At 39.1% G+C, this 20,885-nt stretch overlaps 1 protein-coding gene across 24 annotated transcripts in view; it reads left to right on the top strand.

Moving 5' to 3' along the window:
- Positions 1–16,774, top strand: part of NAV2 (neuron navigator 2) — a 431,840-nt gene extending 415,066 nt beyond the window's left edge. For all 24 annotated transcript variants that reach the window (XM_080592405.1, XM_080592410.1, XM_080592398.1 and 21 more), the window contains 9 exons: positions 806–901; positions 1,287–1,455; positions 3,147–3,382; positions 4,600–4,754; positions 5,235–5,306; positions 5,789–5,985; positions 6,446–6,564; positions 11,696–11,899; positions 13,019–16,774. In XM_080592405.1, the coding sequence (XP_080448531.1) occupies positions 806–901; positions 1,287–1,455; positions 3,147–3,382; positions 4,600–4,754; positions 5,235–5,306; positions 5,789–5,985; positions 6,446–6,564; positions 11,696–11,899; positions 13,019–13,144 (1,374 nt within the window). In that variant the 3' untranslated portion in view covers positions 13,145–16,774. The remainder of the gene's footprint in view (positions 1–805; positions 902–1,286; positions 1,456–3,146; positions 3,383–4,599; positions 4,755–5,234; positions 5,307–5,788; positions 5,986–6,445; positions 6,565–11,695; positions 11,900–13,018) is intronic.
- Positions 16,775–20,885: the final 4,111 nt, after the last annotated feature.

The following is a 20,885-nucleotide window of genomic DNA, read 5'->3' as shown; positions in this document are numbered from 1 at the left end:
AAACAGAAATAAAATCAGCTCAGCAGATCTTCCCATGAAATAACAATTTTGCATTAATAAATTACAGCCCCAGATAAGTAAATTAACAGTAAAAATGTATTGCTGATTCTGTTGGGCTCTACTGTGCTTATTGTCAGTAAAGTTACCATGTGGAAATGATTCTTTACATTTTAGTTGAACATGAAGTATTACGCTAGAAATCAGTTTTTCTTCAATAAATGTTTCATAGTGAGTACAGCTACAGAAGAATAGAAAAATGAGGTGCATTCCTTTTCTTTATCTGCTGTAGAAATCAGAAGCAATATTATTAACTAAAATGGTATAATATACCAAACATAACACACAAGTTTATGTAGAAATTTATGTAGAATTTCACTAGATTTCTTTGTCTGTGGCATGATTTCTAGAAGTAAATAGGATAAATGTTGAAAATGCAACATATTTTAGATTATGAAGTCACAGAAAAGTGAATGCTGTGAACTTTTGCCTAGAATTCCTGAAACTTTCTGGCTTTCTGATAAGCTGTAATCTTTTCAGATGCTTTTGAATTGTTTGTGGATTGATTAATAAACACATTTAGCTTAACACTGGGTATTGCTTAAGTATCCTCTAGATTTGTCACTCCAACACTGTAAAAATGTTAAGTAGAGAACAAGGATTTCATATAGTATTCAGAATTTACTATATAAAGAAATAAAGATGCACCATAACTATGCCAGAATTTCAGTTACCTTAAACAGACATGTGACACAGTTAGGATTTATTTATTAATTTAAATTCACAATTCACACTTATATTCACTTAGGATTCAAGGCCTCGCACCTTCCTCATAGGCTGCATTGGAGTCAGTGGCAAGACCAAATGGGATGTTCTGGATGGTGTGGTTAGGCGGTTGTTTAAGGTTAGTGTATACAATTTGCTCTCTGCTTCAATTCTTCTGTCAGCATTCACAGTGTATTTGACAACAGGAGGCCTGCATGGAGGCTCAGATGTATACACCGGTTTGAATTTGTATGTGTCCAAACAGCACTGACTTTTGCAAAGATTTTGTGTGTGACTTCAGAGAAGTCAGCTAACTTTACTGTCAGTTTCCTCATCTGTAAAGCACGTAGCAGTTATTTGTCTATTCTGTCTGCTTTTTCTTTCAGGATTTGCTTGGTACTATTTGAACAGGCATTTGCCAGTATCAAGTAATACTCAACTCAGTGTTGTTGTTGTAGCTTAGAATCTACAGGCTCAAAGCTTTCAGTGTTTCGTAAAATTTTCCATCCTCTTTTTCACCGTAGGAATACATCATTCATGTGGATCCAGTGAGTCAGCTGGGACTGAATTCAGACAGTGTTCTGGGCTATAGCATTGGAGAAATCAAACGCACAAACAGCGCAGAGACACCCGAGCTGTTGCCCTGTGGCTATCTAGTTGGAGAAAACAATACGATTTCGGTTACCATCAAAGGTAATTGCACTCGATCGGTCTGTTGTAGTTCTCAGTAATTACAGTTTTATCAAAGCATACTGTGTCAAGAATCTCAGAGGAGTAGAAACTTTTAGTTGTGTCTATTTTTCCTGTCCTTGCCTTTTATTTACCGTTCTTCTGTTTCCATTTGATGAAGAAAGCACTTAGAGTATGGTAAATCTATAAATTGAGCAAATTTTCGATCTGTAAAAATAGGAATAATTGTACACATAGCAGTTTCCTCCAGATGTCTTAAATCGGTGCCTTGAGTTGTGCTGGAGAGCACCTCACACCACAGGTGTCGCAGTGGAATTGTTTGAGCAGCAAAGTGCTCTTCCAAATGAATAAAAAAACTGGGGTTGAGGTGACGTCCTCAACCACTGCAATTTCAGTGTTAATCAGCTTGCTTGAAGTGACACCACTGAAATATCTAGCATAGGTCTGCATACAGCCATAGAGTAGCACAATACATACGAACGTTGCCAACCACTTTACAGCTCAATTTCAAAGTTTGACTGAGAATTTTGAAAGTATTTTGATTTCTGACTGCTGGTATAAAAAAAAAATCAATTCTGTAGCAGATCAGCACACAGGAAGACAAACGAAGTCATGAAATATCTCAGTTTACTGAAGCTTGATGTGAACTCTGAGTGTTCTGCTCACTTACTTGGAATGCATTGTCCAAGAGTATAATCCCAATTGAAATATTGCTCATATCTGTGAAGCTTCAGTTGATTTTGTATTTAACTTGCAATGTCTTGACTTGTACTTTGAAGGTTCATACATGATAACATTTTTCAATAAAGTATGAGTGTATTTAATCAATTTATGGGAAATCAGTTACTCACATATACCGTTGAGATATAAAGCTGCCTATATAAATATTTAATATTCCAAGTAACCATTGAGGTGCAAACATTTCTATGGGTGATCTGCCAACTTCCCTTTCTTCTGTTTATTTTGAAGCATTGTATGTTTTTCCTGAGCCAATTCTGCCTAAAGTGATTGCTGACATTGCATAAATGCTTATCAGTAGGAGTTTTATGTTAGAAGAGATAGCCATCAGCATACAGAGGAGTTTAATTACATGTGTTTGGGAAAGCAGGGGGAGTTGATGATAGCTGTTTTTTTGTCTAGCGATTCAAAAGTAAACAGGTAAATTCTGTATGTATGTGTAGTGTAAGTGTACGTAACAAAATACTGTGAAACACATGGTTCCTGCGTGAAAAACGTAGCCTGGAAACAGTTATATGGTAAATTTTATCTAGAGAAGTTGAATTCTTTGAAAACTGGGAACGCTGATGGAGAATCCAGGTGAAGCTTACAGGTTACTTACTCACTTTTTTATATGTGCTGTTCTCTATTACAAGGGACACCAGAGTGGGGAAGGGATTTCTCTCAGAAATAAGAAACGGTTCGGTCAGGTTGGATCTAAATCTGCTGTTACAAAGTTTTATTTTGGGAGTTTCTCCTACTGCTACTGGGCCCAGGTATATTCACAAAGTCCCACGCTTCAGTTCTGTTTTGGCTTTCCAGTTATTTCAATTAATCTTGATTTGTTAAAACTTCATTAATGGATTGCTTTTCAGCATTACAGCTACTTTTTTTTTTAAGGGGAAAAAAAACAACTTGTAGGTAATCTGGATAAAAATTGGGAGTTGCTATAAATGAGGAATCTTTTACTGTTGCAGGTATCTGCGAGAACAGTTTGGACTGTCTTGTGTTTGAATCACTGATCCCCAAGCCTATACTGCAGCGCTATGTCTCTCTCTTGATGGAACACCGGCGGATTATCTTGTCTGGCCCTAGTGGCACTGGTAAAACATATCTAGCAAACCGTCTGTCTGAGTATATGGTCCTTAGAGAGGGCAGGGAGTTGGCTGATGGAATTATTGCAACCTTCAATGTGGACCATAAATCCAGTAAGGTGAGAAAACAAATCGTTGCTTGCACAGTTAATGTTACCATATGTCAAAAATGAGAGAACTGCTCCTTTGTTAATTCATCAAAAATAGGCAAGTGGGATTTTAAACTTATCTTTCTTTTTAAAGCATTCCGTTAATTCTGAAGGGGACAATATCTAAGTTTTTCAGAACTGTAGATTCACCAGGCTTTGGGACCTTAAATAGCATGCTTCCAGATGTATGTTTAAACACCTAAAGGCATCATGATTTTCAAGTGGTTAGAAGGCTGAGAATTGCTGAGGAAGTTAAACACCTGCACAAAGTTCCCAGCAACTTCAGCGATCCTCATTGCATGCGGACATTTTTCCAAAAAACATGAAATGCATCTCTAGACCTTCAGAATTTCTGCAGCTACAAGTATCAGCAGTGGTAATCTGCATACGCTGTTCCAGTAGTTACTGTTGTCCAGACACATTCCTGAGCTTGTAAGGCATGTCTCTGCTTTTTATGTGCTTTTGGTTTTGCCAAATATACCTCAAGTGAATGTCTAGGTTTAAAAAAAAAAAAAAAAAAACCACGTTTGATGGCCTTAGGCAGATCTTCCTCTGGAGAAGAAGAGTGGTTGAAAGTGTGGTTGTAGGCCACTGGCATAATTTGAGACATGCTATGTAATAAATGCTTTAAAGATGAAGAGAGCTTTTCAGCCACACCCAGTCACCCAGCAGTAGCACTCTGAGCTCATCATTCTTTTGTGTCACTACTGAAGGGAACTAAGTTCGGTCCCTGCTTGAGGAGTGCTTTATACCAGGCTAATTTTGTCAGTTCTGCTTTGATAGAAACACAGCGGCAAGAACAGAGAACAAACCTAGCCGTAACAATAGCAACTGTCCAGCTTGGTATACAGAGATTTGAATAAGTTCCTGAAAAGAAAGAAAAATGCATTTCAGACTTCTGTGTCAGATTAGGACAACACAAATGAAAAAACATAAAGCAAAAGGCAAAATCTTGACCCCTTTAGGCCCTTATCTCATGTAAGTGTCTTTGAATATGTAGCAAAACCTACAGAAGAGAAGGAAAACCATATTTTTCTGTTTCCTCATGGGAAATGTGAACACACGTAAGATGGCGGTCTCTTTTGCTTCAGATTTCATTGCAAAGCCACTAATTTATTTGTATTACCTGGATTTTCAAGAAATATAATGAAAACTTTTTTGTTTTGTTTTTAATGTATGCTTTGCAGGAACTCCGCCAATACCTGTCCAACCTAGCAGACCAGTGTAATAGTGAAAATAATGCTGTGGATATGCCTCTTGTAATCATTTTGGATAATTTGCATCACGTTAGCTCCCTAGGAGAAATTTTTAATGGACTCCTAAACTGCAAGTACCACAAATGGTAAAGAAATCCTAGAACTCATTCCAAATCCCAATAATGTCAAAGAACAGCAGTTCCAGAATATGATCAGAACAATGAACTGTAGATTAATTTGGTAAAGAGGACTGAGATGGTGAGACCATCCATATTATGGGCAGCACTTCAGAGATTTTTTTCTGCATAAGATAATCAATTCTTCTATAATCAGTAATAAAAAAAGTAGTAGATGCGTTGGGTAACTTGCATTCATTTCATGCAGTAGACCTTCAATACTAAAAAGACATTTTTAGCGAAAGGTCCTGCTCTGAGGCTTCGATTTTGCTTTCAGAATTTGATGTTCTTGTAGTTCAGATTCTCAGTAGAGAATCGGGTTACAAGTAACTACAAAAGCCTTCTCTGACCAAAAATAAAAAGTTTGAATAAGCTTTTTAATGTTAAAAACCTAGTATTATTTATTTTTAACAAAATTTACAAGTTTTATTTGCTTGATTTTTTTAATAGTCCGTATATTATTGGCACAATGAACCAAGCCACCTCCTCAACACCTAATCTTCAACTTCATCATAATTTCAGGTACTGCTTATTCATATTTCTCATTTATGTTTGTGGGCTCACAAAGGAGCAATGGCTACTGAGTCATCTGAAGTTGTTCTTATCAGCTGAAATAGCAAACTGGGATAGAAATACCATTCTCCAGTAGCTGCTGCCCTAACTTGTGCAGCTTTATGTTATGATGCTGTTATTGAAATAACTACAGTTAATAAAACTTTGGCTGTTCAGAGGATTTTTAAGATACTTGATCTTCTAACAAATTTTAAATATGACTATAGGTGAAGCAGATAGCCAGTGAGCAGTAAGACGAAACAAAGCACGATATGAATTGTTTCATCTAATGAACTCATCATTCGAAAATAATTTTTTCTAAGAAAAATATACAACTGGGATCATCCTTTTTGATCACAATAATCATTTAGAAACGATAAGAAATATTTAGCCCAGAATATTTTCTCTTGCACTAAAGAATAATTGCAGACATTTTTGCTGTTCTGCCACAGATGGGTGCTATGTGCTAACCACACTGAGCCAGTCAAAGGCTTTCTCGGCCGTTTCCTGAGGAGAAAACTAATTGAAACAGAGATCAGTGGCAGGATGAGAAATGCAGAGCTGGTTAAAATTATTGATTGGATTCCCAAGGTCTGGCAACATCTGAACAAGTTCTTGGAGGCTCACAGCTCCTCTGATGTTACTATTGGTAAGTGTTCTGCCCATTCTGGAAGAAATGCATTTCCAGACATATATAAACGTATGTATTCTATTTCCTTGTACACCAAATGCATCCTTGCACATTTCCTTGTACTAGGTAAGGTAATAAAAGGTTTCTTTAAACCCTGCTTTTAGATTCATTTTTTTTACTCTCAGACAAACCATACAAGAAGTTTCTAAACTTACTTTTCCCCATTTTGATAGACCTCTGAAGTCCTTGATATCAACTTTGTTAGGAAATCTGGTTAATAGTTTTCACCTCGAAAGCTATGGTTTTTCAAATTGACTCAAAGGATTTTTGAACTCTCAAGGAAGAGCACTTCACCAGATAGCTACGTTTGTTCTCTCATCCTTGGCTTCTTTCTCTAGAGAGCTGCAAGTTGTTGCTTGATCCTGTTTTGATTCATGTCGTTATAATTTGAGTGTAATACCTGAATTCCCCTTTCCAGGTCCACGGCTCTTCCTCTCTTGTCCAATAGATGTAGATGGTTCAAGAGTTTGGTTTACTGACCTGTGGAACTACTCCATCATCCCATACCTTCTGGAGGCAGTTAGAGAAGGGCTACAGGTGAGCAGACAAAAATGAAAAATCACAGGTCTTAAAATGGTATCTATTCAGAAGGCAACACAGCATCAGAGAAAACTGAATAATGACAATGTTTTCTGTGGGTGTAACTTTTCACACTAAATACTTGCATGTCTGTGAAAATGTAGTCATTAATTTCAGGGAGAAATACTCTCTTCACTCTACCAGTTTGAAATACAGAGTGGAAGCACATCAATTCCAGAGTGATTTTTTGAAAAGTGCTTAAATGCTAAACTGTTGATGTTTTTAGTGGCAGTTAGGCATCCAAGTGTCTTTCAATAATCTGTTTTCAAAAATCAGTTTTTGATAATCCAGGAGCACACTTTAAAATTGTACTGTGCACCTGAAAAACATGTTTGTGGTCATTAACTGTTACGTATGATTTTCCTTTGCAAATGAAATCTTGAACAGAGGATAAACAAAGACGTATAAGGAGATAAACATATAAATGAACATGATAGGTTCAATATCAGTTTTGATATCAGTATCAAAATATCAAAAAATATCAAATATCAGTATTGATTATTTCTTCAATCTTCAGGATGAAATTTTGAGTAGATTCCTTTGTAATTCTTTCAGAGTCTATAGTGAAATCATATGATTGCCTGTACTTTGTATCTGATTCACACTGTCTAACAATTAGGATAGTTTTAGGCATTCAATTCTTACATTCATGCAATTCTTAGCATCTCCATGACTATAAAGCATGTTGGAATCAGGAGGAATGGCTTAACAGAGGTTTGCTACTGAGTTGACATGGAATTATGGAAAAAAATATTTAGATTTTTCAGTTCTCTGTTCACAGGGTAAGAACAGCAGCACATAATTTAAAAGGTGTTTTGGGAGATAGCATAATCAAATATGAGTAAATTCTGGGTGTTGCATACATTAAAGTAGTTATTTTTGATAAAGAGTTCTCTGTGAGAAAAATCCCTGTATTTTGATAACGTGAGGATTAGGGCAGATGGAACTTGAAGCTTTCCCCTTGCAGCATCTGTGAGATCTGCTCATTTAAAAATTACTTGTTTTGCAGTAGAGCTAAATGCAAGATCACATTTAAAGAAATAAAAAGGTGGATGACAGTGAGAGTCTGGGAGGTTGAAAAGGGCTGAAGATAAGTGGAGAATAGTAAATTATGATGATGTATCGGAAGCTTGTGTTTTGGTAAGAGGACAAATGCCATTTTAGGGGTATAACCTATAATCTCATAGAGGTAGGAAGAGGGAAGTACTTCTGTATGTTAAAGAAAAAAAAATATTTAAAAGTTAAAAGGGTTCAGAAATGGGCAATAGGTATAATATAAGATACAGAAAGCATTGTACAGTGAGATGAGAAGTTCAAACTATTCAGTTTATTCAATAGGAAGATGAAACAGTGTTTGGTCTGTGGGAGTCTTCTGCTTCAGTGGGGGAAAAACATTTACCGGCTGTTTGACAAGTTTGCACTAGAAAAATTCAAACTGAGCAAGACACGGTTTGTTATTAGTAAGAATAATTAATAGTTAGGAAATTTTACTACAGAAATAATAGGTTCTCTACCATGTATGTCTCTGAGCCCAAAATCTTTCTGAAACATGAAAGAACTCCCAAGTTACAAGCTCCTTGAGAGAAGAGGTCATGTCACAGAATGGTAATTTTGGGTTTGTGAAGAACAGTTCTCTCCATTCTGGGGCTGCTTAGGGGTCACCTTTACAGTATTCATCGGGATGACTTGTCATGAAGATCCGTTAGAAAAGTGTGAAAGTTTTCTTTTGAAAAACACCTTTTCTTTTCTATGCAATACTGTTTCTGTATTTGAGGTTCAGCTCTTGTTTGGATGGGAGTACTCTGCAGAAGATGAAGCAATAATGAAGAGAAGACACACCAGTTTGAGTACTTGAAAACATGCTTAAAAGGAAAAAAAAAAAGATTTTATGTTGTCCACTTAAGAAACACCTGGAGTTTCATTTACTATCTCGGCAGCAGAGATTTATAGATGTTAACACAGAGAGTGAGAAAAAACAGCCTTGTCATAGAAATTTGAGTTTTTACTAATGGCTCCTCATAACTACTAGATACATGCATTGTTCAACAAGTTTTAGTGAGAATTTGTACAAACTGCGTTTACCATTTGAATTTTGACAGTACCTAGAGACTTCATTTTCTTTGAGATGACTGTGGTAGGTACTCAGACATCAGGTTTTCAGAATGCACAAAGAGAAACATAGGTAGAAATAGAACAGAAGAGAAGAACTATTTTTACATAAAAGTTCCTGTAGAGTGCCCTATACAGGAAGGTAAGGGAAGCTAATACTCTTTTTGACCTAAAACAAGTGAGAAGAGAGGGTGTGTTCTTGTTTCCTCCTGCAATGGGATGCTCAGGCATGTTGTATTGTGTTTTGGAGGTCTTGTATCAGCTGATCAGCAGGTATGGAAAGCATTGAAACATTAGTAACAGAAAAGATGAGAAAGCATAACAATTGATAAAACCCTCTTTTTGCTTCCTCGTTTTGCCTGTTATCTGCATCTTTCTTTGTTATTTGAATGGCTTGCATTTTAAGTGTAAGGATTCCAGTTTCTCACTTTTTGCTTTAGATTCTGTATCTGCTCCGATCCAATTTCCCCAGATTCCACTAATTCATTTCATTTTAAATAATTTCCTAGTTTGCTGTAGAATTCTCTGTTGAGTCTGTGGATGGGAATAAAACATGAGTACTCAAAGAGCAGCCAGAGTTGTACTAATTAATTAACAAGCTAATGCTAGAATGTGTATTTCATTTTTGGCTATTTTCTGTCCCCACACCCACAAAGACTCCTTTAAGAACACATCCTCTCATGTGAAATTGCCTGCCAGAAAGGAAGGGTGGACTGCTGATTTCACTCTGATCTCTCTGGATCTAAACTGAACTATTTTTATGTTTCTGTTTCTCATTTAGAGAACTATTTTGGGTCAAAAACAAGTGAGCCAAAAGAATCCTTAAAATAATTGCTCCCGTTGGAGCTGCTGAGTTTTTGGTTCTTCAGAACAGGGAAGTGAAAATTACAGGGTTTTAAAAACCCATTGTTCTTCCTGCTCGGTATATTGATATGGAATGGAGCACCAACAAAAAGAGGGTCTAAAGTCTCTGTGGCTTCCTGATGCCATCACTCCTACTCCAGTGGTTTCTGTGTGGTGCTTTGTGGACCAACCTGTTAGGTTCTTGCTCCTTAATTGCACCTTCTTTGTCTAGAAAGCATTCATATGAAAGGGGCAGGACTGGTTGCTGTGGATCGGAATAGTAAGCTGGTAATTCCATCTTTCATCTGCTGAAGATATATGATGATTTCATATACTGCAATGGGGATTTGACTTCCTAGCTAATTTTCAGAAATGATCTAGGAACCACACAGACCTTCTAGGCAGCACGGACGTGTGGAAAATATAAAATTCTCTGCCCTTACCAACTGTTACGACTTGCCGTAGATTTGACAACAAGATTAAAATATGCGATCTGACTTACCACAGCTTGAAGACATTATGTTGGGAAAATAATACAATACAGCTCAAGGGCCCAGAGGAGTTATTTTGCGGCAGAAAGCCATGTGTAAGACTGCCTAGCACCACCTGCTGGGCACGCCTGATCTGTGCTCTGCCTGCTTCAGTGCTGTTCCGGAAAGTGTTCAATACTTTGTGATTTCCGTATGGCATTTGACTGCCATCTATTAGTAAGTTAGCATTCGTGTCTGAGCTTCACCGGAATATAAGTTTCATGTAACTCTTACAGGAAGGCTCTAATAGAACAGATAAAAGACTTTGTTTAGCATGTGCAAATTAACGCAGCCAAATTTTCAAAGAAAGGGTTAGGCTGTGAACTACGTGACATCACTTAGAATGAAAGCTGTTTTTATTCTCTAATATTGCATAGGAGTCTCTGACAAAATGCCATTTGTACACGCTTGCCTGATATATATCTGTGGAAACATTCTGCTGCCATAAAGAAAGATCAGATTTGGATTAATTAACCATGCATCCAGATAAAGTCAGTCTCCTGCATTCTGTTTGGATGCAGCATTTTGGGGGCCTGTTTGCACTGGAAGAATTAGTTTCCATGCTGCAAGAACGTTCCAGTGATTTATGGCAATGTGAGGAACAGCACTAGAAAGCTCAAGTTTGCCCTAACTATTGCTGTTTGGCAATGGGCAGGATAATAGAATGGGAGTGTGGGGAGGAAGAAATACTAACGAAGAAAACAAGATAGTCTTAGATCCATGAAAGAGATGACAAATTTCTTTGTTATACCGCTGCTTTTTCCCCATGTGCATTGTACAGGAAAGAGAGGTCTCTGAATTCAAGTGACAAAGCGCCAGTAATGAACTCCAGTTGCGGAACGATGCTTAGGCCAGAAAATTATAAAGCAGAAGTTTAAAGTCACTTAAAGTTGTATTTATGCTTTTGAAAGTCATATGACATTAGAAGGAATTTATTAGCTAATTAAGGCAAACAGCTGAACGTGACAAGGATATGTAGAGATTCAGTAACACAGAAAAAGTTTTGGAAATAGAGAACACTTACTTGAAATAGGAACACAGTCAAATTCTGTTGGCGCATTTTCTTGGTTGAGTACAAAGAAATTCCCTTGGCTTCAAAAACTTATGCTTTGACATCCATCCATCACTATTACTTGATAACAGGTATTACGTTTCCTCCTGTGCATATTTCTGACTGCAGTTTTACAGCAAACAGATAAGCTGTCTCCTGTTGCGACCTGGATGTGAACGTTAACAGCCTCTTTTCTGTATTTACTTTTATTCAAGTTTAAAAAAAAAAAAAAAGAGAGAGAGAGAAGAAGAAAGAAAGAAAGAAACACCTGTCCAAATTGAGGTTATTTTCACATCTCCCTTTTATTAAACGGTACCCATAAAAGTGCATTGCAGCCTCAAAGGAGGTGGTTAGCCTCTTCCAAATCACTTGCCATCAAAAATAATTAAAACGTTGTCATTAGGGTGATGCAAATCTCATTTGGTTTTGCTCAGCCTTACTTGCAAATGTTATCTGCAGTCAAAGAATCACGGCACATTAATTTTGGTTAGGTAAGCATAGAATAAAATGATAAATGAACAGGAATGCTTTAAAAGATGCTTTTGCACTTTTTCAGTTGTATGGGAGGAGAGCTCCCTGGGAGGATCCTGCCAAATGGGTAATGGACACGTACCCCTGGGCAGCCACCCCACAGCACCATGAGTGGCCTCCTCTGCTACAGCTGCGGCCTGAAGATGTGGGGTTTGATGGCTACTCCATGTCACGGGAAGGCTCAACCAGCAAACAAGTTCCAGTGAGTGATGCCGAAGGTGATCCTTTGGTAAGTTCTCAGTTTTGAAACAGCAGATCTGCCTGGTTTCTCTTATTTACGGGGATTAAAAGCAAGAATGAAAAAGTAAAGGATGGCTGAGAAGTATTGAAAAGATTTAGAACAAGAAGTCCATGTTTCTTGGGAAGTCATGAAGACAGCTCGTGGAATGTGTTGACGTAGAAAGCCCATAAAGTTTTCAAGAAATAGTGTCAGAAGTTTTTCAGATTCGTTCGTTGAGGATATTTTGAGGATTCATTTTTTGAGGAGTGACTGGGGATGTGTCCAATGTTTATTAATTTCTACACCAGAATGAAGTACTTGATTTGGTGACAACCGTGTGAATGGTGCAGTGGAGCCATTTGGCTAAGCCTGTTTTGCCACAGTCATGAAATAGCCACGTTACTTTACCTCACATGGTGTTTACAGTCACCAAATGAAAACTGAGATTTTCAATGAGTCTGTCAGCTGTTACACTCTGTGACTGGTGTCAAATTCATGAATCAGAAATACAGTGCAAGTGTATATAAAGGAAATGGTAACGCATATTTGTACAGGGCGTATAAACTGAACTGGAAGGCATGACTAAATACCCGTTTTCTTTCAGTGGGAAACAGTTATTGAAACTATGAATGCCCTGAAGCTATTCTTCTGAGATAGGCATTTTCCCACACAATTGGGAGTACAGAATACATGTTAACTTTCACTAGCTCATGTATAGATAGACAAATATATTTTCAACCTAGATGATTCTATGATTTGAAATATCAAGCTAGATATTAATACATTCATATTTACCTATTTTGACTGTGCTGAACATATTTCCATGGGTCAGAGCAAGAGATGGAAAGGATGCTTGCTCGAACCTTTGGCACAGCTGTGGACTAATCGATACAATCTCTTCATTTTTACCTTTACTGGAAAAGCATACAATTCGTGACTAATGTGTATGCTCCTATAACTGTTTTAAATATAATGCCTCTTTTCAGATGCACATTAATAATTATCCCCGTTTCCCTTCCTTTCCTGTGTTACATGCTGGCATAGTGAATGCCACTTTGATTTTCATATGGAGTTGATATTCTTTCTGCCTCAGAATGCAAATAATCATGAACTTCTGTGCCCTTGTAGATGAACATGCTAATGAGACTGCAAGAAGCAGCCAACTACTCAAGTCCCCAGAGTTACGACAGTGACTCTAACAGCAACAGCCATCACGATGACATCCTCGATTCATCTCTGGAGTCAACATTGTGATCTTCATTAGATAGAAATAGGTTGTTTCCATGATTGCTCTCCCACTCGACAAGAGTCCTGATCACAAACTCATGAGAAGAAACATGTTCCTGGGCTGGGCTGGTATCTCAGTATTAGAGCTGCAAGAACAAGAAGACACTTTGAGTCAGTCTTGAACCTGGGTGCAGGCAACCCAAGCAACCTTTGTATTGTTTTTCTTTTTACAGTGATAAGAACTGCACTATTCCTTTGTTTTCTTCTGTTTAGTTGCTGTAAGCTCTCATGCCTAAGATACTGAAGATGTTAAAATCATTGTTACTAAAAGGAAAAAAAAAAGTTAAAGGAGGGGGGAACTTCACAGCTATGAAGCAAACAGCTTTGTGCCATGTACTGTCCAGAGGGGAGAGGAGAGGAAATTTTTGCCTATGCTGCTTCTGACCAAACCACATTTAGGTGAGGGCTGGACTTTTACCAAACAGCTTTGCAGATTAAGCTCAGCTTTGTATAGTTCTGGTGCTATAACAATATTGCTTGCCTTGGTAATAATACTCCATAAAGGCAAAGCTGCAAAACAGGGAAGTTTGAATAAATATAGTAGAAAAGAGAAGAAAAAAAAAAAAAGAAAAGTAAAAGCGCTGCTCTCCTTGCCAGTCTGAGACCTTGGCTTTCTTTCATTGTGTGTTTGTAAAGATATACATATATATAAATAGGAGTATATAAAAATATATATACAGTCTGAACAAATCAGGTTTTTTCAAACACTGTGTAACAATCAATCCTACTAAAAGTTGGCCATTGGGTAGCCCTTTGCTATGCCGGGCCTGATTCTCCTCCCACTTACATCCATGATGCTCAGTTGACTTCAGTGGTGTACACGTGGTTTACACCGATGAGAGTGAGCTTCCCTCCTCCACAGAAGTTGGTGCAAGGGCTCTGCCCCTTGAAGCCCTACAGCTTTAAAGGACCTTAGGCAATGCATGGGTGTTCTATCAGCCCTGTACACAGAGGTTAGCTACACCCCTGAAGGGATTAATCAGACTTTCAGTTTTTAATTCTTGCCATGAAATATTACAGCAGTTTTCTAAAAACCTTGGGTTTTGTTCAGAGTTTTTGTTCCGATCAGCACAACCATAAACGGATTAGTTAAAACTCAGCTCTGTGACAGTTTCAGTGCTACTCTGGTGAAAACATTTACTTCCATGCTTTTTCGTTTTAACTACAAAAAATATATATCTTAGCAGTATTCCAGTCTGGAAAAAAGGAGGGAAGGTACTGTGTCTTTTAAGTTTACCTAGGCCATGCTTTTGAGTTTTGGCAGAGCTGTGAACCTGGTTTTATTTCTCCTCCTCTCCGAACGCACACACCTACACTATCAGTGTTAAGGCTTGTACTTCTGTTGGGGATCAAGAACACCTCACAAAGAATTGCACTTTCCTTTCTATGGAAGCAAGTGGTTCTAACACCATCACCACCAAGTCAGCTGTCCCGGGCTGTACCTCAGCAAAAACATCAGTCCTCAATATCGATCTGTACTAGCCTTTCCAGCTATCTTTTGGTGCTGAATTTTAAAGCGATGCCTTATTTTGTACTAATTGTGTTGATTAAATTAGTGCTGTATATTACGAGATTTTATTTAAATAAACAGGGCTAAAGTCATCTCTTGGAATATCATAAGTTGCTGTGAATATTGTTTGTATGAGATACTAGAATCTGTTGAAATGTGACAAAAAGGAGGGAAATGAGATAACTTTTCAGGTTCGTATCAATCCGCAGCTACATAAATCACTGAAGAGCTCTTTTATCCATGCAGGAAAACAAAAAAAAAAAAAAAAAGAAAAAAAAAAGCTTTTCAACTATAATAAATGCTGTCATTAATAAATTACAGGAATATGCTGTTTTTTTCAATGTACAAAAGAAAACTTATTACAAACACTTTTTTAAGAGCTTGTTAATCCTTATGGGTTTAAAGTAATGTAACAGACAAGTTCATGCTTCTGTGACTCAGTTTGAGAGGATAGTTTTATTATACCTCATGACTTTCTGTAACATAACTGTACTTACTTTGTCTTACTGAGCTGGTCTTGAATCTGCTCCTGTTACAACTTTTAAGTGCTGATGACTTTTTTTTTTTTAAAGAAAAATATTGTAAAAGAAAAATTAAAATATTTTAATGTTGGGGGTGGGGGGGGCTTGCTGTTGTTACTGTTTTAACCTTATGAACTCTATTTCATTATTTTGCTGAATGAAATACCAAGGGTTACTCAGTCAATGTTCCTACTCTAGTCTTGGTACTGTAAAAATGGGGTGCATCTGTATGGAATCAAATATATAGCATGCTGGTGTTGATTTAAAGAGAGGTTAATTTTTCCAGTAGTCTTGACAATTCTGCTTCCCAGCACTGACTTTACCTGCTACTACTGTGAATCTTGGTACCTAATCCTCCAACTGAATCCATGCAGATACAGCATGTGCCTGTCAAAAATCCAGTTGCAGGGATAGGCCTTTTAAATGGACTTAATATCCTAGAAAATTTCTCACTTAACCTTTAACCGAGTGCTGTAAGACATGTTTATAATGGTGTTTTATTTGTGGGGAACGGGGTATTTTTTTTCTCATTTTTAATCCTGTGCTTAGGCTCAGGAAGGAATTTCTGTTATCTTTTATTTTTTATTGACACTAGTTTGCATTACAGTAAGAGAGGCAATTTTGAGTGGGCTAGTCATGCTAAGCATCACAACATTCAGTATGTTTTCTGAAACTTCGGGAAGCAGGGTTACCCGTAGTGCACACTTAATTTTTATCAAGACTTCATAGATCTTACTTTAAAAAGTCTTTCTGAAAGTCTTTCTTTAAGTGACTTTGTTATAATTTAAGGCTTTTTTCAATAATGTTTTTCTTTTTGCCTTTTTTCCCTGCGAAGTAATTTTAAAGAAAACAAGATCATGAAGAAAAAAAAAGCAAGATTCTATGCAACAGTCATGTTGAGTTATAAATTGAAAGTATAAACCATTTTCTTTCCTTCAGACCTGCCAAGAATTCTACGGGCCATAAATGAGATGTGGTTTATTTGGGGAAGGGGAGGGAGGGGGTTGGCTAGCCTTTTTGTACATTTTGGAAGAAGCAAACTGATACTTCATTGTTGATGCTTAACTTCGATATTATGTGTATGAAACCTTGTCTAAATGTGGCAATTTTCTTTCAAGAAAAAAATATAAAAACAAAGCAAAAAAATCTTTCTTTGTCAATATTAAATGGAAGGTTGCTGTTTTGATCTAGTTGTTTCCAGTGGAACAGTTTATGAAATATGTTCTATAAGATGTACATTTTTCATTGTAACATAGAAATGTAAATATTTGATTAAAAGTGCTGCATTTTGATGAATTTTTTCTAGCCATTTTTAAAGAGAAAAACTAGGAATTGAGTATTTTGTGTACGTTTATGATGTTTTCCATTTGCTCCTCTCCCTATTTAATTTTCAGTTCTCATTTAGGATTGGAATTTGTGAATGGTCTGTTTGAGATCATGCCTCCCCTTTCTCACCCTCCCTGTTTCTCCCCCTTCCCCGCCCTTGTGTCATGGAGAATAAAGCTGATGATTGTACCAGTCTTAAATTATTCATGATTCAATAAAATTGATGCTTATTTATTCAGATTTGTGGCTTCCCTGAACATTTTGTCTCTTCTTAATTGACATTTTCTGTTTTGCATTCGAAGATTGTGGGTTTTACTTCTTGTTTTTGTTGGCTTCTTAGAAGTATGTGTGAAAAGATGCCAACAGCCCTGAGACTCTGTACCCTCATACAGGGAGAAATTTAGCAGAGGTGCTACACCATTACAGTTATCTCCTACAGCTAATGTTTGCACACATTATCCACCACGATCTACTCAAGACAGGACTGTGGGCTACCCACGTGGAATGTCGCTGCAATAAAGCTGTAAGTAAGTCATAGGTGGCCAGCGGGCCGGACGGATCCTAGTGCCAGCTTCTTTTCAAGAGAAATCCCTGCCGGTCGCAGGGGCCATGCACGGCCTGCATGCTGGTTATGCTATGAGCGTGCTTTGCAGAACGGGCTTCTAGGAGTCCTTAACCACAGGACCCTGCAGTCCTGGGACGATCAGACCGGCCACTTGTAATATAGCCGTGGCATTTTTTCCTTTGTAGAATAAAGGTATTGACACTGACAGAATTTTTCTTGACCACTTCGCTGCCCAGGGCAAGCTCTATTCCACGTGTGCCCCACTGTACACACAAGACCATCTTAAGGTCTGTGCTTGCTGTGATCGGTCTTTAAGACTTCTCATTCCCATCTCCAAGGGCAGTAAGCAGCTCAATCCCACACATTATAACAATTTCCTCTTAACCCTTTTGATTGTGACACAGATTACACCATGATAAGTTCATGTTGGTCAGTAAGAACATGTAAGGATCTATTTTCCTTCTACTTTACTTGAACTAAATGCTGTGCTCTAACAAGAACAACAAAAAAGTACTCCCCTTTCAGGAAGCATAAATCCCCAAACCTCTGCACTAAAAGTCTAGGTGATAATTCTCAGCAGCAGATTTTATTCTTAATTTTTATGCTTTCCTGCAGACTTGCCAGTTTCTTGTAGTTATCTTGTCTTCTACTTACAGACTTGAACTCCTGACATTGGTAATAGATTCTCCTATATCAAACGAAAGAGAAGAAATTCTGCTGAGAATTGATGGCGTGCATTTGATTTACTTAAATCAAAAAACAGTTGAATCTACAACTCCCAGCAGCTCTTTCTGAAAATCACTGAATAAATCAGGTGTATTTTTCAATAGTTGTGTTGACCTACTTTTCAAACTAAAAAATAAGTATGATACAAAGGTGTTGATTTCACTTATGGGGACACAGCGTTGACTGTAGGAACTTAAAGACATTCCATAACTGATATCAAAAACTGCAGCTCATCCACTGTATAGCCAACAACTGGCTTAGCTATGTCTTTATAGCTTACTCTCAGATGAATAAAAGAGAAATTTTACGGTAGATATTTGCAGGAACACTTAGCGGTATGATTCTCCTACTAAATACTTGGATTTGTCTTTGCAACTTGGGGCAAGCCTAGAGAATGAAGTTGGCTAGGAAGTACCTACATCGTATCAAAAGGAAATTTCTTGGGTCCTAATTGGTAATCATAGAGTCTTGTGGAGCAATTATCTTTTGTAGGCTGTCTTGTTCTTGCACCTATTTTTTCCTTCTCTTGTAATTTTTCCTTCTGAGTTACGAGCATCTTCACTAGCCTTTTAATAGCACAGGGACGCAAGCTGTAACTCAAAGCTGTTCATCAGTAATGGTGGTTTCATCTGTCCCTTAACAGCAGTTTTCCAGAGGCAGAGTAGTGTTGGACATGCTCTAGCAGATTTTCCGTGTTCTGTAAACGTACAGAATTGCATGTTTTGGAATTGGCCCTGTAAGATACTCTAGCCCTGATCTTGGACAACGTTTGAATCAATACTGGACTGGCACCAAGATGCTTGATCTCTCCCGGGACCTCTTCTTCCCTTTCTTCCGTATTTCAGCCTCCCCTGTCCTTTCCCTGTGTTCTTTGTTTGTTTCAGTGCACATTGTCTCGTACGCTCAACTTCACATATTTTTTTCCTTTACCTCACCTTCTCTTTAACCTTTATTGCTTGGTGTTTCTGTTTCCAACATCCCATTTTATTCTTATTTTATATCCTGCCCAGATCCACCTCATAATTTCTCAGTGCTTTAGGATCAGCCCAGACTTCCTTTCTGCAGTCAAAGGGGAAATTCCCTGGAGTCATTTTAAGAAGTAGATCAGTTTGCAGCCTGTGACATGTACTTACATCCTTTGCTTTCCACTGATCTTTTCCACTGGTGTCTTGAAGTAGTCACTTCAAGAGCCGGAGAGGAAGTACCTCCTGGTACCCTACAGGCTTCCGTCCTCTCTTCTGCATTTGTGCGCAGTTTACCCTTTTACTGATGCTGATGATTCTGACATTAACCTCTGTGTCAGGTGTGATAACCGAGGGTTGGAGGTGTGGAGCTACCTCCTTCTCCTCAGTGATTTCTAGTTTTTAATGAAACAGACGATCTGCCACTCAGAGCCCCTCCTTAGCACTGGAGGATCCATACCAGGTTGCTGTTCACAATATGTTTGCAGTACGTTGGCAGGAGAGGAGCAGCTGCCTGTGGACCTTATAAAGCCCTCAGTCCTCAACCCCATAGTCAAGCAGGAAAAGACTTTTGGGGGTTAGAGCAGAGCACAGCAGCTGAGGACAATCCCCATCTCTGTCAGTTTTAAGAGAACTGTCTGTAGGCGAGTACTTCTCCATCTACATCTCATTTCGGTTATTCAGTCAGAAAATCCATGGTCCTCTCGTTCCTTGATATACAGATGTTTTCAATTTGTTTCTTCACTGGAGCCTTAAGGAGGCTGAGGAAGCTCCAAGGGATAGAGACCATGTTCTAGCCAAGCATGGGTAATTCCTCCTCCCGCTCGTATAAGAGGTTCACCCACATGGGGCTGGGCAGTTAGGAGCTCTGAAGGACCTTGACTTAAGAAGGGGTCCACAGGCAGAAGGGAGGAGGTTCTTGCTTCTAGTGAGATCTAGTAGTAATCCTGACTGGAAGATCATCTTCCATCAAGGAGCTACTGAGTCACACGTAAGTTAGCCTGAGTGTGCCCTGCCAGCCACACTCATGCTCCACCTCCTCAGCAAGACAGGGCAAGAAAATATGACAGAAGAGCTTGTGGGTTGAGAGCCCAGCCCTGCAGGGAGAGCAGGCACTAATTACCATCATGGACAAAGCAGGCTTGACTTGGGGAAAATTAATTTATCGCCAGTGAATAACAGACTAGGAGACTGAGAAATAAAAACAAAACTAAAACCGCTTTTCCCTCACCCCTGTCTTCTTCTCAGGTTCAGAATTATTTCCAGTTCTTCTACCTCTTTTCCTCAACTGGCACAAGGGGTTAGGGAATGGGGGTTGCAGTTGGTTCCTAATGTTTTGTCTCTGCCATTCCTTCTTCCTTACGCTCTTCCCCTGCTCCAGTGTGGGGTCCCTCCCATGGGATGCCGTCCTTCAAGCACTGTTCCCACATGGCTCTGTACTACGGGGGCCATCCCTCAGGAGCAAACTGCTCCAGCACGGGTCCCCCACGGGCGGCAGCTCCCCCCAGACCCCCTGCTCCTGCGTGGGCTCCTCTCCATGGGCTGCAGCCTCCTCCAGGCCACATCCACCTGCTCCACTGGGGGCTCCTCCACGGGCTGCAGCGTGGAGATCTGCTCCGTGTGGGACCCATGGGCTGCAGGGGGACAGCCTGCTCCACCAGGGGCCTCTCCACAGGCCGCAGGGGAACTGCTGCTGCCTGCCTGGAGCACCTCCTGCACCGACCTTGGTCTCTGCAAGGCTGGTTCTCTCACATTTTCACACTCCTCTCACTCAATAGCTGCTGCTGTGTATATTTTCGTTGTCATTTTAACCTTTCTGAACTATGTTATCACAGAGGCACCATCAGCATTGCTGGGCTCCAGCCAGAGGTGGGTCCCTTTTGGAGCCCACTGGCCCTGGCTCTGCCTGACAGAGGCCTCTTCTCACAGAGGCCACCCTGCAGCCCGCGCTGCCATAACCCAGCCATGCAAGCCCAGCACAGCCGCGCTGCAAGCACAGTGCGGCCCTCGGGCCTGTGCTGAGGAACTCAACCCCTGAAATCACCCCCCCTCAGCCATCCTCGTAGTGGAGAGCACTGGCAGCCCCTGCTGGGCACCA

The sequence above is a fragment of the Anser brachyrhynchus genome, assembly GCF_964034855.1.
Source record: "Anser brachyrhynchus genome assembly, chromosome: 5".
Lineage (NCBI taxonomy): Eukaryota > Metazoa > Chordata > Aves > Anseriformes > Anatidae > Anser > Anser brachyrhynchus.
Note: the sequence above shows the minus strand (reverse complement) of the source record. Positions and strands in the feature narration are given on the sequence as shown.